The 16,273-nt window shown below is 40.2% G+C and overlaps 1 protein-coding gene across 11 annotated transcripts in view; it reads left to right on the top strand.

Annotated features, from left to right (window-relative positions):
- Positions 1-2,183: 2,183 nt before the first annotated feature.
- vav2 (vav guanine nucleotide exchange factor 2) overlaps positions 2,184-16,273 on the top strand; it is a 202,474-nt gene continuing 188,384 nt past the window's right edge. For all 11 annotated transcript variants that reach the window (XM_085279103.1, XM_085279102.1, XM_085279094.1 and 8 more), the window contains exon 1: positions 2,184-3,462. In XM_085279103.1, the coding sequence (XP_085135229.1) occupies positions 3,259-3,462 (204 nt within the window). In that variant the 5' untranslated portion in view covers positions 2,184-3,258. The remainder of the gene's footprint in view (positions 3,463-16,273) is intronic.

Genomic DNA, 16,273 nt, shown 5'->3' with positions numbered 1-16,273 from the left:
ATGACACTGTATGCATGCAATAAAACAGGACTTTCTGGAAGGATGACGGTGGCTTGTAGCGTAGGTGCTTTCAATGTCTGCTATAACTAGAGGAGCATTAAACCACATACAATCCATTTACCATTTAGTTAGTTATTAGTTCCCAAATCAAGGTGTGATAACAACTTAATTTTATACCAAATTTTACACAATTTAACACCAAAATTTCTCATCCGTGGGATAATAAAGGTTTATTCTATTCTATTAGCTCCCTAGAGTGAGTGCAAACTTCCTTACCAAAAGTTTACATATTATTTCCTCTTTGACCTCTAACCCCTCTCAGTTACTGTTTAGATTCTGTGGAGGCGTGGGGAAGCAAAAGAGCTTGCGTCTTTGTTTATCTTTATTTCACTATAAAACAACTTGTAGATTTAATTGCTACTTAAACATGTAAAGGCATTAAGTGCTTTTGGCTTGAGAAGTGGGTAAATGCTGTCTGAAAACCTCTGACCTAATTGTCTATAAAAATGGCTCCACCACAAAAGCCTGCTTTGGTACTGCTTTTGTTCATGCATCGCTATTCACAGTCTAAAAATGTAGCCAATACCACCAGCCACAGGAACTAAGCAAGAGAGTGAGAGACCCCACTACTATGGACATAAATATACATTTTTATGCCTAGTTCCCTTAAAGTGTAACCCTTTCCCAGGCAGGGTAGTCATGTCCCTTTGTTTTCTTCTTGTAAAAACAGTTTTCTGGATCACTCTTAGTCTGCCCCCTCACCCTAGACTACTCTGTCTTAGAAGACCCTCCCAAATTGCTCCTGACAATAAAGGAAACAGTTGATGTGGTTCCGGCAATTGACCAAGATGCTGAAACCATATGGGAACCGCTAGGATGTCTCCTGGGTGAGGTGTTTTGGGCATGTCCTACCAGGAGAAGGCTCCATGGCAGACCCATATCTCTCAGCTGGCTTGAGAACCCTACTATGTTCCTCCAGTATGAACTCAGGAAGGTGGCCAGAGAGAGGGAGGTGTGGGCTTCTCTGCATAAACTCGTTCTACCCTGACCCAAACCCAGATGGATGTATTATTATTGTGTACTTGTGTGGAAGGACTGCATTGAATAATCGGCCCAACAACATGAAAATAAGCTCCAAAAGGACTTTTGTGTGAGACATTTAGTGACAATACATTTTGTTTAGGTGAAAATTAAATGTACTCATTATTTTCATGTTACTTTTACTCCAACTGTAACACTTTAACTATGTTCGGAAGCATTCATGTAACAAAGTGTTTTGCAGATTACCTCTGTGGTGGCCATCTTGTTTTCCCAGTAAAGAGGAGGCTTGCCTCAATTGCAGCTCTTTTATAGGCCAGTCTGTATTGAGAAGGCGTGGTCTTTAGAGTATTTAAAGGGAGCAGGAAATGGATTGGGGGCCTTTTTGGGAAGTTGTTGTCTGTATGTGCATGATGTTGGCAAGAGACAATAAAACAATTACTTCAGTTAAGATAGAGTGAAGTCTGATGTTTCTCTCACCGCTCCTCTCTGCGTAACAAACTAATGGAATATTTGTAAGAAGTCTTTTCAGAGACACAAAGAGTTTTTGGAAAGAGTCCACCTCTGTGTGGGCTCTGTGTTACTGTTATAAAGAATAAAAGTGTTCAGATTGTAAGACTCAAACATAAATCGCCTAGATTTGGATTAGAACAAATTAAAAGTTATAGCATTAGTCATGTTGCTTTTCATTCTTACTCTGGTGAGGGATCAGAATTAATAAAAAAAAATGTAGTGTTCAGAAATGAAGGATGTCAACATCTGAACAGTAACTGAAAATTCAAACCTCTAGGTTACCAGTGATCTGCTCAAGACTCTCGACTTACAGTACAACTAGCAGGCATATTCAGAATAACACGGAAAGCTTCTGCAAACATAAGAATTGTCTATCTATCTATCTATCTATCTATACACACACACACACACACACACACATATATATATATATATATATATATATATATATATATATATATATATATATATATATATATATATATATATATATATATATATATATATATATATATCCCCTTTATGCCAATGGCCCTTGCAGTGTGCGCTTCACCCATCAGAGGGCGCATCTTAACGCTTAGTTTAAAAATACTCCCTGAAACCCAAATTCTTTTAAGAGTGGAGCCGCTAAAGCAAACTACCCGACTTTTAACTTTACGTGTCTTAATCAGCACATAGGGGCAAGTTCAAACTCCTGGGCCAATACCGAGCCTGAAGCCTGGTCTCCTTTCAGATTTGAACAGCTACGATCGGTAGCTGGGATCTCTAAACATCTCTGTCCGAGAGGGAAACACGGAGAGGGAGACGTGAGAGCAAGGACGTGAGCGGAAGGGAGGCAAAAATCAGAGAAAACCTAAGCTGGACACACTGATAGCGCTGTTTTTGGGCGTGCGTAAAGGCGCGAGGCGAAGTTGCATTTACAGGATACATGTAAACACAGATGTCCCCCTTTTTTGTTTCCCAGACTGGACATGTTTCCGCTGCTGGAGAGCGACGTTTAGACAGTTGTGAAAAGAGATTGAACCAAGGGTTGTAGAGAGTCTGGTCTGTTATCCCTTTCTTTTTATCTTTCGCTTTTGGGACTGAGTGGAAGTCCTTGTTTTTACGCTTAGAGTACTAAGGAAACGATAAATGCAAATGCGAAGGGTGACTCCGTGCTTTTATTCATCGTCTACAGAGACTTGAAAAGCCGCTTTCCCCACATTGCACAGCAGCCCGTGGTGTTTGGTTCACTGAAATGTGAAACACTAGTGAAGTCGATACATGACAAACTGCTGTATCCAGCTGGTTTGTTTGTCTCTGTTGTAAACATTTTACGCTCTTTGGATTATATGTGTTGAGTAGGAAACTTTTTAAGAATGAAGAGGAGAAAATTCACGTAGCTCGTCTCCGTTTTCTGCTTACATCGTCGCTGTTTGCCGAAGTGGATCCCTGTTATTATTTTAGTCATTTCCGAGCCTTCACGTTGAGGAGAAAGGGGAGCTGACATGCGCCTGGACATGGGGATATAGTGAGCTGACCTACTGCGAATAATACAAAGTTGCGAAATTGCCTGATTTGCGTACATAGTGAATAATCAAGACACCCGGAGCCGGTGGGAAATCAACCATAGTGCCTGCTCGTGCGCCGTGAAACAACGCTTTTCTGCTCGCACTGAGCCAGTTCGAGAACCAGGTTATTTTGCGAGGAGAGACTTCGGAGAAAGATATGGAGGAGTGGAGACAATGCGGACGGTGGTTGATAGACTGCAAGGTCCTGCCCCCGAACCACCGGGTTGTGTGGCCCTCGTCGGCCGTCTTCGACTTGGCACAGGCCCTGCGTGATGGGGTGTTGTTGTGCCAGATGTTGCACAATCTCTCCCCAGGATCAGTGGACCTGAAGGAGATCAATTTCAGACCCCAGATGTCACAGGTGAGTCCGCCTCGGTATACATTTTAAACGACCAAGTGGTGGCTTTGATTTACACGCCCCCCGGGCAAACTTTTATATGCACTACGCTGCTACACATCCACACCCTGGGATTCCCTGGGTAGCCACTTCCCACTGAGATGTTCCACGATTTTCCTTGATTGTTTGGAAAGCTTTTTTTGTACATTTCTCTGCCTGTATTTCCCCAGCTGATCCAGAGATTCCTTCCTGTCACAACAAGCCCATTCCTTGGCGCAGTAAAAAAATTCTATCAGTGTATCTGTGATAATACAGCAGTTAAACACATACTGTGGTGGGCTCTGTGTGTTAAAACATGCAAGCTTCATTTAGTTTTTCCCAGGTGGAGAAAATAATGCAATTATGCCCACTAACACCTTATTCTGGAGGTGTCACACCTGGATCCATGTGGTGATATAGGCCTCAAGGTTGATGATGAGCTGTTCTGCTGGTGGCTCCAGGAGCACTTAAAAGCCAATTCCGTTCATTTCTTTTTTTCCCCCTAAAAAGGTTAAACATTTATCTACCCAGTATTTTATTTCTGCTCATGCAAGTATCAGCCCCCCCTCCCAATGAAATTGACATACAGTTGGCAGCTAGAGCATCTTCACATTCACTTCCAAGGGTGCTAATTGGGTGTTATCTAGACAGTCTAACTCTGTGCAGAAGTGAGCAAAGATAATAAGCTTCTTAGGGAAGAGAAAATCGAGGACACTAAATAAAGTAAAAGGAACGTTATGGAACGTTAGAGTGATGCTCTTCCATGGTTGATGATTTAGTATACACCATTTGTCTGGTGGTAGCAGTTTTAAAAGGATGCTGCACTATTTGCTTTTAAATTTTTACCTGTCTCAAGTTGAAGGGAAATGGCAAACTGGAAGAGACTCAAAGAGAAGTATCCCCGTGTGTATGTAATTAAACTCAAACGAAACCCAAGATTTCATGGCAATGAGATTAGAGGTTTGAACTGTAGCTATTGCACGCCTCTGCTTCTGTAAAGCTCCCTCTGCACTTCAGCTCATTCATGTTTCCAAAGCCAATAAGAGGAAGTGTCGGGTGCCACAGGAAGTTTACATGACCACGGTGGTGGAGTAGAAGTGCTCTGTGGCAAACATGTCTATTGACTTTTATTCACCCTGATGTCTGCACTGAAATACCACACAGCCTCCGCTGCACATGGTGAAGAAGTCTTGGCACTGGCACTGTGACATATTTAGATTATTCTTACTGTCATACCTGCGGGCTTTAATAGCTGTGTTAGGAAGCGATTCCTCACTGACAGCAAATTTGTCTGATATGCTTGGCACACCTTCTGTGACCTCTTTCTGTCATAATAATGTGTGAATGTGTGTGTGGGTCTACTGTCTGTCTGTCTGCTTTTTTTGCTCTGTCTGTGTTGGGTGCTGTTTTCTAGTAAACACTCCTTTCTTTGTCCTTGATTAATCAGGAAAAGATAATTTGATTAGCCAGATCAACAAGGAATTCATTTGCAAGTGTGTATGTGTATGTGTGTATTTTTCAAACGGAGCAAAAATGCCACTTTTGTCTCTGTTTCACGCTTATCAAATGGGATCATTTGCAACTGTTGAACAAAACAAGAATGTCATGTAAGATTCTGCGCGTTGTGGTGGACATTTTAAGCTATTTGTCTTCCATTTAAGACAATAAACACTTAACAGAAGAAAGAATTACATATTAATCAATGAAAGTAAATGCTAGTGGCATCGCTATCCATCCCCCTCTCTTTGCCTGGTAACCAACAGCGGCCTTAACTTATCACCTCCAGAAGCTACTGGGTTCAATGATTACAAGGGCGAGAGAGAGAGAGACTTGGATGGCATGCTTTGATCCGCCCACTAATCCCGAGCTCCCAGTACCACTGAGTGAATCTGCAGCGAGGGTGAAAGTGGTGTCCTCGGTGACAAATTGGGTTAAACAAAATCCTGGCAGCAGAACAGTAGTATGTGATTTATGATAAGGAAAAGGTCAAAGCTCACGTGCTTTAAAACCGAGAACACACAGTTAGTGGCTTAACCAAATGAAGAGGAGCTGAAGCAGAGCAATTATATTGTTTGCTCAGTACAAAATTTCTCTTGTATCCAGTGGATAAACTTTAGCGGTGATTGATAGGTTTGAAATTGAGTTTTGTCTGTGAATATAACTAGTTTCTAACATTTAGTTAAGACGCCCTCAACACATGGTAGTAGGTGTAGAGCCGATGCATCGTAAAGGTGGTTTATGGCGAAAGAAGAACATAAAGACACAAAGTATGTGTTTCTCCTTTTTCTATTGATCCATTACTTCTACTGCTAACAGAGCCTAATCACAATAATGCTTTTCAAGTTTGGCATTGATCCCGGTTTGTGGTCTTGGTGCTTTTGTGCATTCTGCAGACATCAAAGAGAATTCCTGGTAGAAACACGATGGTCATAATTTTTTCACAAAACACGGCATGTCGACAGTTAATGAATTTGCAATTGAAATTCCACTCAGTGTGCTTTTCTACCTTGTATGTTATGACTTGATGATGCTTTCATGGTCTTAAGATGAAAATTTTGAAGTTTCCTGAACGTGTGTTTCATTTGACCCACTTGTACAGTGCTCTGCAAAAGTCTTGAGCCACCCCTCATTTCTTACATATTTTGCTAGTAAAATGGGAAACAGGTGCAGTGATGTGTTGAAACATGTGAAGTATATAAGGCAAAAACAGAGACCTGTTGCCACTGATTTTCTTTATTATTATTCCAGTAAAGAAATTGGCTTACTTCAGCCTTTTTTTTTCCTGCTTCCCTTTTTAAAGATTAGTTTCTTGACACCCGTCCTTCCATTGAAAACGTTTCTGATGATGAACACTGGATCAATCGAAGGGGCAGATATATTTCTCAGGTCCTGTGTCTTTGATGGATTTTGTTTTCTTAAGGCGGTAACTTTCAGACTTTACTGCAGCAGATACTTGATCTTTTATCCTCTTCATCTTTTGCCTACGTTCCTCAATTTTTTTAAGGCCACATTGCGCGCTAAGATGTGCCAGGTTTTCAGCGAATAGCTCTGGGGGAGTCACCTTATTGGTGCAAAAATGACATCAAACCTATTATCTTTGGTATTTTTCAGAAATTCAACTAAAGAAGTGGGAACAAATGATGTGTTTTTGCAACATGTTGCTAATAGCAAAGACCAAAGACAAAATTTGAAATTGGTTTTTTTTGCTAGCTTGTAGGCGCAACACTGTTTCACCCCTTGTGTTAGGTACCTCTTTATGTTTATTTTATTCATTCATTATTCAGTGACTGAGTGGCTTAACAAACAAAAACACATTCCTATGAAAATGGTTAGGTACAAGGGCTGGACTGAAAATGAATGAAAAAGCAGCCAATGTTCAAAGATAAACTTTAAAAGACCTTCAGAAATCCTGGAGCGCTTTTGCTCACGACAACTACAAAGTTAGAAGAAAGTCTGAGTCCTTGGAAGCAAAATATAAAGAAAGACGGGATGGCTCAAGAGTTTTTCACAGTAAGGCACATGGGATGCCAGCTCATGGCTGTGTGTCAGACAGTAGTCACTGGTTTCTAGATTACGCTTCTGCAAATTCCATCTTTTGCTCTTGACAGAGCGGTGTATGTAAGCCCGGACCCTTTGAGCATGCTGAAATGGCAGCTTTCATCTTCAACTCACAGATCTACAAATTTTGTATAGTTCTTAATTATATATTCTGGTAATAGGCAACAGGATGAGCTTTACAACGTAAACATTATAAATAAATAAATAAAAAACTCTCAGTAATAAAATCACTTGCTATATTATTGTATATTTTTGTGCTCACAATAAGCTGCCAAAAACTGGACAAGCCCTCTTTTCTCCCAGCTGAAAGCTAGCTGTTTTCTTAAAACAAAAATGGTGCACTTGTGCTAACTTAATCGATAACATACAGGACCAAATACACACTCGGAAACTAATTTGTCACTGTCCATTTTGATTCCTAGTGTATGTGGTTAAACATCATGGCACTAACCTCATTAATATTTCTGTTATCAGATTTGCAATTATAGAGTTACATACCAAAAGAGAGCATGACCAAGGGGGATTAAATATTGTTTGATTTTGTCTTTCTTCCCCTTTGTGGACAGGAGAGGAGGTGGAGTAGTTCTTAAAAGGAAACTGTGAAACTGACCTTCATTTATATGGTCAAATGAATTCCTAATTGTGTTTTTCAGCATTTGTTTGCCTTTACCTCAAGGTTGTAAACGGGTGGCTAATGAGCGCTGGTGTCTGTAGATGCTTCAGAGCTCAAAGTGTACTTATTCAGAATCCAATGCCTCAGGCGGTGTCTGAAAGACGAGACTGAGCCTTTTGAGTGTTCTGCAGTTCTCTCTTCACTTCTTATTTTCTTTTGTTTTTTGTTAGTTGTGAATGCCTATGGGATGAGCAGGTGGATATATGTGTGTGTGTGTGTGTGTGTGTGTGTGTGTGTGTGTGTGTGTGTGTGTGTGTTTGCTGTGCTTTTGTTTCCTTGTGTGACCGTGCACTTGTTTATTATGTTTGTAAGTATGTTACAGTACCTGTGTTCAGACTCAATCAGTATTGAAGCTGGGGAGCCTGCAGAGCTGCACTGAAGTTTCTCAGTACTCTGCAGGGCTCCAGATCCCACACAGAGCCTGCTGCTTCCACTCAACATAATTGAGGTTCTTCCTCTTTGTCCAGCTCCCACCAGAAATATTGGCTGCTGATGGAAAGTAACCGGATCAGATCTGAATTCTTTTTTTTTTTTTTTTTTTTTTAATTCTGCCATTCCTGCAAACTTGGATTACCATGATATTGGTGTTATGCATCATTCATCCGGTTCTAAAAATCACACTATAGAAAACTGACTGAAATGTTTTTGCTGCTAGGATTAGAAATAACTATAAATAACAGACACAGGGATAACAGCTGATGTGGAAAACGTGTTAGTTGCCTAGCATTTATTTGTTTTTCTCGCCACTTGACAAATTGTATTTTCATTCACCTTGTAGGTCCTGTTTTGTCTCTATCAGCTCTTTGGAAAGTATGTGGCTAGCTTTGTGAACTTTCTTTTTCTAGATGCTGTTTGATGCTAACTAGGTAGACTCGGGGTAAACAACAAGAGGTTTGTGGTATAAAGACATCCTTTTGTTTTTTTTTAAGGGGCTCACAGACTGATGCCGGCCAATGAAATTTCATACAAATAAGAGGATTCAAAGCCACTTTTCATTGAGAAAAAACAGCTTCTATGCTGTGTTAAACAGTTGCACGCAGGACTTTACAGTTGGATCTTCAGCTTCAGACTAGGGCTGCCACGATTAGTCGACTAGTCACGATTACGTCGACTATCAAAATCGTCGACGACTAATTTAATAGTCGACGCGTCGTTTGAAGCTTTGTAAGATCACAAAAGACGCAGGAATGAGTAGTAGGATTTAAGAGTGTAATAACGGACTGAAACAGAAGATGGCAGCACTGCATGTACAAGGACGCCAGCTGCCGTTAAACCCCGAAGAAGAAGAAGCTGTGTCCCAGAATTCATAGCGCAGCCCAGCGCAGTTTCCAACAATGGCGGCAGCTAGTTAGTTTTAATGTTACTCTTATTATTCTTTCTGGGTCACAAAATAAACGTTTAACATATTTTCAGGCGAAAATGTAGCTGTGTAAACCTCAAATATCGGCTCAGTTTATCAGGACACCACATATTTTCAAAAGCACTCCGACGTTTTCGGAGACGTCTGTTACCCACTAGCTCGATAGCTAGCCGGGGGCAAGGCTCACTAGCGCCGTGAGAGCACCGGACTCCTGGCAAATCATTTTCAAACCCACCGCCGTCTTTCGCTACTCAGGTTAAACATGATATATAAGTCACTTAGATAACTTAAAAATGTTATTGTTTGGCTTTTTTCAGTATTTTATTTGTTCCTGAGTAAATCGGTTTGGCTGAGATTAAAGTTATAGTTTCTACACAACTGAATAAACATCAAGCAGACAGCTGATTATCAGAAGTGTGAGATGCTCGAGAATTTACTCCGGTGTCCTGTTATATTTTAGATAGCAAGGAGTTTATTAAATTTTAATGAAATTTGCAGATTGTTTCGGTGAAGTTTAATAAACTATCATCTTGTCTTTATTTTTAGTTAGCACAGATCTTAAACACTTAAAGCTGTAAGCTAATGATAGTTATATAAGAGCAGATGCTGCTGGTGCAATAAGCTGTACGCTGTACGTCCAATGGATGATGATCTGATTAGTCGACTAATCACAAAAATAATCGGTGACTAGTCGACTATCAAAATAATCGTTTGTGGCAGCCCTACTTCAGACAAGATTTTTTTTTCTTTTTTTCTTTCTTGTAACCAGGAAGTGGTGCACTTTAGATTAAGTATCTCTTTTTTAAGTGCTCTGGGGCAAAATAGGGGAAACCATGCGAAATTCACATAAAGCTATCTGTAATGAGATCCAAAATATGTAAGCTAATTTGTTGCTTATGTCTATTTTTAAGAGCCTTTCCTTAGTGCTGAGATTTGCACATGTAGCTTAATCTGTAAGACTACAATGGGTTTACCAAAAAAATGTTTGCTAAAAATATCTTCATTCTTCTACTTTATACCTGTTTAATGAGGCAGGAAAAGTGGTAAAAGGCTATAAAAGAGGTTGTAGTACATCAGACTAGGGTGTTGTTATTTTGGTACTTCCTGTGCAATCTGTTTGTTGCTTATCTTTTTCTTCATTCATTTTTGCATCTGTCATTCTTTTTCTGTGCTCCTTCTCTGTGACATGGCAAAACCTGGACAGCTGCATTGAAATCCCTAATCAAACCCTGCTTCATTTTGTCTTCATCAGTCATGTGATTACAGTATACATTCATTGTTCACTGTAGGTCAAACTTACAACACTTATTGCCCTGTCTCAGATCTGCGTGGTTAAAAATGAGATCAACGGGAGTGTATGAACCAAACAGCATGTTAAATGTCAGTGCACTTTCTACTCTGAAATCTCTGTTTATGGCCAGAGTGGGTAGGGGGGTAGTAACCACTGTAGACACCTATCCACCCACCCTTTTCTCCCTCTGGAGTAATTTAATCTCAGTGTTAGGTCTACTGTTGACCCCATGACCTCAGCGCTCGCCGGATGCAGGTAATACTGCTAATGGAACTCATTAGGGATATGTCTTGGGTTGAACAGCTGAGACTGTGCCCCTGGAAGCTAATGGGATTGACAAGGAGAGAATGGGTCTGGGCCGGTGTATTCTAACCTTTGTGTAAGGTGATCCGACTCCTGAGGTCACAAAATTCCCCTCAAAATTTTAACGTCTGTGTGGGTTGAGCGCTGACATTTGCAGGACTGACCTATAAACAGTATTTTGGTTTTTTTATGTATTTCCTGGAGGGACTGGACGTGCCTTAGTCTCGACCTGTCACAAAACTGGATACAGATTCCAGTGTACTTGTTGTTTTTGTGGAACCTAAATCTTGTTCTTGTTAGTTAAAAATAAAAAAAGTTACAATATCTAGTTCTGATAGGAATGAAACAGACACAGTGGTAGCTAACGTCCCAACTTAAACCAGCCCAAACTGGTGCGGCACTAACAAGCTGTAAAGCATTTTACTAACAATTGTTGCTTCTCTTTGATTTACATTAACCTGGCTTTTTTTTTTCTTTGACTGTCAGGTAATCTTGTGCTGCAGCTGCAGGATATAAAAACAAAACAAAGAAAATAATTACAGTCATTCTTGTTTTTAATTATGTGAACAGATTACCTAAGGGTCACAGAACAGTATTGCTGGCTGAGTAATCATCCTTCGAGTTATCAAGAGTATCACTCCCACAAATATGTCATTAACACTGAAACATTTAAGCCAGTCGTCTACATTTGTTCAGAACAGCGTTGTCTATGGGTCATTTTTCCTCCTTGCCAGTGCCTGTAGTGTCAGAGATAATGTGAATGAAAGATTTGATAAAGGAGTCATTGTGTGAGGAGCTTAACAAATGTGGGCATTTTATCAACCTGAAGTCAGATTAAGAATGGAATCAGTTCCAGGACGTTTTTCTTCGTTTGCAAGTGTAATTCTTCTTCATATATGTGGCGGTTGAACTCTTGTGGTCACGACCATGTTGTTTTAGTAATATTGCACCACCTGTGGTTTAACAACGGTGATATTAGAACTATAGAAATGTTGTTTAAAACTATGACAATACTTATATATTTCAGACAATATAGCAGAGTGGACAGCAATAGAGCAATACATTTGTGCATGCTAGGATTATCCCTCATTCTCAGCAAAATAAGTTTTTATTGTTGAGTATTTCCCTGGGCTGCTGTTCTATAAAGCAGGCATTCACTTGGAAACAGAAGCAACAAATTTAAAAACAAATGGAGACCATTTAAAATTTTGCTGCAGCCCAGCTGTTCCTTTTCAAGTTGGGACAATTTTTTTCTGAGCTAGCAAAGATGTATTGCCTTAAAGTTAATCCATGCGTCAGCTGTACAAACAAAAGCAACTGAATATTGCTAATGGCCCAAAAGGGATTCTTACAGGGCTGACTTAAACAATGCATGACATTTAGCAAATGAAGGGAGCAACTGAGGTACACGAAAATAGTTTACTTTGAAACTACAACCCTTGTTGCTTGTTTTAGGTGCCGTTTTTATGATTGAGTGAATAGAAAGGTCAGTGTTTATGGATTTACAAATAATGAAAGTATCTGACAATGGTCAGGTACAAAGATTGGATTGATATAAGTGAAAAAGCAGCCAGTGTGCAGAGACAAACTTTGAAAAACCTCCAGAAAGCCTGGAGAACTATTGATCAAGACCACTTAAAAAATGCAAGAAAGTCTGGCTTCTTGGAGGCAGAATATGAAGAAATGAGAGGTGACCCAAGACATTTGCACAGTACTGGACACAGATGGAAAAAAAAAAACCCTCAATTAGTTTTTTTTTTCTTTGTGAGATAGATTTTTTATTATTTTTCTGAAACATAGCTTAAAGCTAAAAGAACAGTCATACAAAAGGAACACATAAGGTGAGCTTTTCTTCACAGTCATTAATTGGATAACAACTCACTGTATGCTATAGACTCTCATAAATAAATTAATATGAGGCAGTAAAAGCATACAACTTGCAGTGCTGCATGAGAAATAATGCATAGCAGCATAGGAGAGTCATAAATAGGAAAACGGTTAAGTACTTGCATTATTCAGCAGATGAATAAATGCCATAGTAGTTGAGGTCAATATTCATTAGGTGCAAATGAATGGTCACATGTATACACATTGTAAGTGTGTGGGCCTGCTGCTTATGCGGTTGCTGCTTGGCACATCTGCAAGTACTGTGTATAACTGAAGTCACAGCTGTAATAGAATGTGGTAATGAAGCCACTTACAGAACAACGCAAACATTTAAAAGTCACTCCAGGGAATAAACTGACATTAAAATATTTAAATCTAGAGTTAAATATGACTTAACAATAAATAAATATTATCCATCCATCTATCCATCTTTTTCTGTCACTTATCTGTGTTTGGGTCTACCTATTCCAGCTCATCTAGGGCTGGCTTTCCAAGCCATCGAAGAGGTAATCTTTCCAGCATGTCCTAGGTTTGCCTCACTGCCTCCTCCCAGCAGGACATGCCCAAAATACCTCACCCAGGAGGCGTCTAAGAGGCACCCTAGTCATGTCTTCATACCACCTGTCTCCTTTTGATGTGGAGGAGTAGCGGTTTTACTCTGAGTTCCTTCTGAATGTCCAAGCTACTCACCCTATCGCTAAGGGAGAGCCTAGCCATCGTAGCCATCATTGTATATGTGATCTCTTTCTTCCAGTAACTACCTAGAGGTTGTGCCCTAGGTAGAAAGGGTAGGAACTAGAGCTGGGCGATAGAACGATAACGATATGTATCGCGATATAACTTTTACTCGATAGAGAAATTAAGCTATCGCGATAGACCTCGCCGCTCTTGTCCTCTTAAAAAAAAAAAAAAGGTCAGCCAATCCAAATTAAGTAGCGCAGAGCCGAACCAATCACAGCCGCAGCGTCACGTCGCGTGACTTGTTACGTACAGCACAAGTGCCAAGCCGCACGTGTGTTTGTTTGGGAAGCAGCCAGCGGGTAATGGAGCCAGCGCGTAATGGAGGAAATGAGTGTGCCGACTAGAAAAATCAACCGAGCGTGACCGAAGAGAAAACAGATGATGGTTCCAATGCCGGAGAGATTGTCGAACGGAAGAGCCATAGAAGTTCCGTAGTGTGAAGGTATTTCGGCTATTTCAAGTCTGACAAAAACAGAGTAGCGTGCACTGTAAATGTGCCGAAAGCAAGTCTGGAAATACAATAAACTGGTGCATGCGTCACACTGTGCGCCACGTTATTGTTTCGGTGAAATGAATTTCTACAATACTGTTACTGTTAATTCTACTCTCTGCAGTGTTTAAATGCTTACATATACACACAGTTACTGTCCCTCCACACATACGACTCGGTTCTGCTTCTATGCCCCAGCTTTGTTTACTTTTTCCCACCGAGGCTTCTAGACTTCTGATTGGCCAACATTTCTGCACGGTTAGGAATCTAGCGCCACCTGCTGCTTTGGCATGTTCATAGCAGCGTTTTCTTTCATTTCTGCCTTTATGTGTGGACGGGATTATTTTTAAAACGAAAACGGAAAATCTCCGTTTTCAAAAATACCCGTGTACGTGTGGACGTAGCCTCAGTCTCTGACTGGAAGCGCTAATTCGTCATTCGGCTTTTGTCAGACTAAAGTAACTGTTAAAACTGTTTGAAAAGCTAAGCTATACAACAAGGAGAGATTGAGAATTTCCTTTTAGTTCTCAGTTTATTTGATATTGACAAAGGTTAGTCAGTTTTGTCTGTTCTTCTGTAAAACAAACTAAGATTTATTTTTAGAATTAATATTTTGTTTCTAAGTGGAATTGACAATTTAGTCTGTTTTGTTTGTTCTATTTTGAAACTTAAACGCTTTAGCGGCTGCCTTTTGTGTAGTTTGCAATATTTGCCTTTATTTATCTGAAAAAGTCTCATGTTCCTTAAGTACATCTACCCTGTTGAACTTATTATGGGAAATAAATATTTAAATAAAAACAAGCTGCTGATTATTTCACATTTTACTTGTGAGCAACGGCACATTTAAATCTTACAAATATAGTTATTTGGCTTATATCGTGATAGATATCGTTATCGCCTGAAATGAAAAAAGCATATCGTGATATGAAAAAATCTCATATCGCCCAGCTCTAGTAGGAACATAGGTTCACAGGTAAATTGACAGCTTGGGTTTTATGCTGAGCTCCCTCTTCACAACAACAGATTACACAAATTTGTTTGTTAGTCTTGCAATCCACTCTCCCCTCACTCTCTCACTTTTGAATAACGCCACCAAACTCTTAAATTCCACTGCTTGGGGCAGCACTCAGGCAGGCTGTTCCTCTCAATCACACCCTTCCAGGTCAGTCAGTCATTGCCTATGTGAATGTTAAAGATCCCCAGTAGGGCAACAGAGTCCCCATGTAGAACCTCAACACCTCATTCCAGTGACTCCAAGAAGGCTGTGCACTCTGAACTGTCATTGGGTGTAAATGCGCTCTGAAGTTGTTGGGAGGGGTCCTCTCATTCATTGGGAAAACCCCCAAAATACAGGCACCAAACTGAGGGGAGATTACAAACATATCCAATTCAATTTTCACCTGGGGAACTCCAAAGTGGAACACAGGCCAGTCTTTGTATAGCAAACTGGTACCAGAACTCCCAAGACACCAAACCCCTAAAGCTCATCCTGTGGTTGGTGGGGACACAGAAGAGCAGACCCTGTGACTAGTAACCTAGGACGGGACCTGGTATACCTGATCTGGCAGGGTAAATTGGTCACTTGATCTTTAGGTTATCATAGGGATCACTCTCCATCTAGCTCTTCACCAGTGGTCCAATTACCCTAGGAAGACCCTACCAGAGGCAAATTATCCTCCATAACAAACCTCCTGGAATAACTGCAACACTTAAACCACTGCACTACAATACGGTGGGACTTTACAAAGATGAAATGCTGCACATGATCCTGTATTATTCGGTATTATGTAATCATAGTTATAAATTCAATTAAGAATTTTGTTCTATAGAGTCCAGTTTTATTCCTTCACTGATACACAGCATTACCCCTTCCCCTGAACTATAAGGGCTGAAATGGTATGCATCCAAATGCAAACTGTGAGCACTCAGCTTTTTTGAATGCGGGCAATGTGTGTGTGACAATTCAAGTGGAAAGGCTGCTGCAGAAATATCAGGGGCTGCGTATTCAATTTCAAAGTCCTAAAATCACCAGAATAGGTGTGTTATAGGGATGTGACCATGTGTTAATCTCGCCGCTCAGTTTGATTGATCACACGACTAACAAACAGGCAAATGAAGTGTTGTGGGTGGATAAGAAATGGGAGGATTTTTATATCAGTTCTAGATTAGCATCTCATGGTTGTTTAATATGCTTCACCATAGGGCTATAAAAGGGCTATCTTTTTACATAGCCAGAGAAAATCGGTAATGCAGAGGCCTGCTTTTTACAAGTTAGAATTCAGTGCTTTATCGTATCGTGTGATATGGATTGTAATAAATCTTTTTCTTGACTGTTTGAATGTAGTTTCTTTGCCTTTTGATTAGCTCATTTGGGGTCCGCATGGAATGTATGGTAAGAATGGTTTAAACCCACCTTGTTAGCTTGGTGTAGTAGTTGAAACTATACCAAATGCTTCATGATGCAAAGTAATAAACTTTCATAGCACTGCACTG

The sequence above is a fragment of the Mchenga conophoros genome, linkage group LG7 (assembly GCF_057382185.1).
Source record: "Mchenga conophoros isolate Kocher_MC1m ecotype Shallow Benthic linkage group LG7, M_conophoros_male_GT1.1, whole genome shotgun sequence".
NCBI classification, from domain to species: domain Eukaryota; kingdom Metazoa; phylum Chordata; class Actinopteri; order Cichliformes; family Cichlidae; genus Mchenga; species Mchenga conophoros.
The sequence above is the reverse complement of the archived record's forward strand: the minus strand, read 5'-3'. Positions and strand labels throughout refer to the sequence as shown.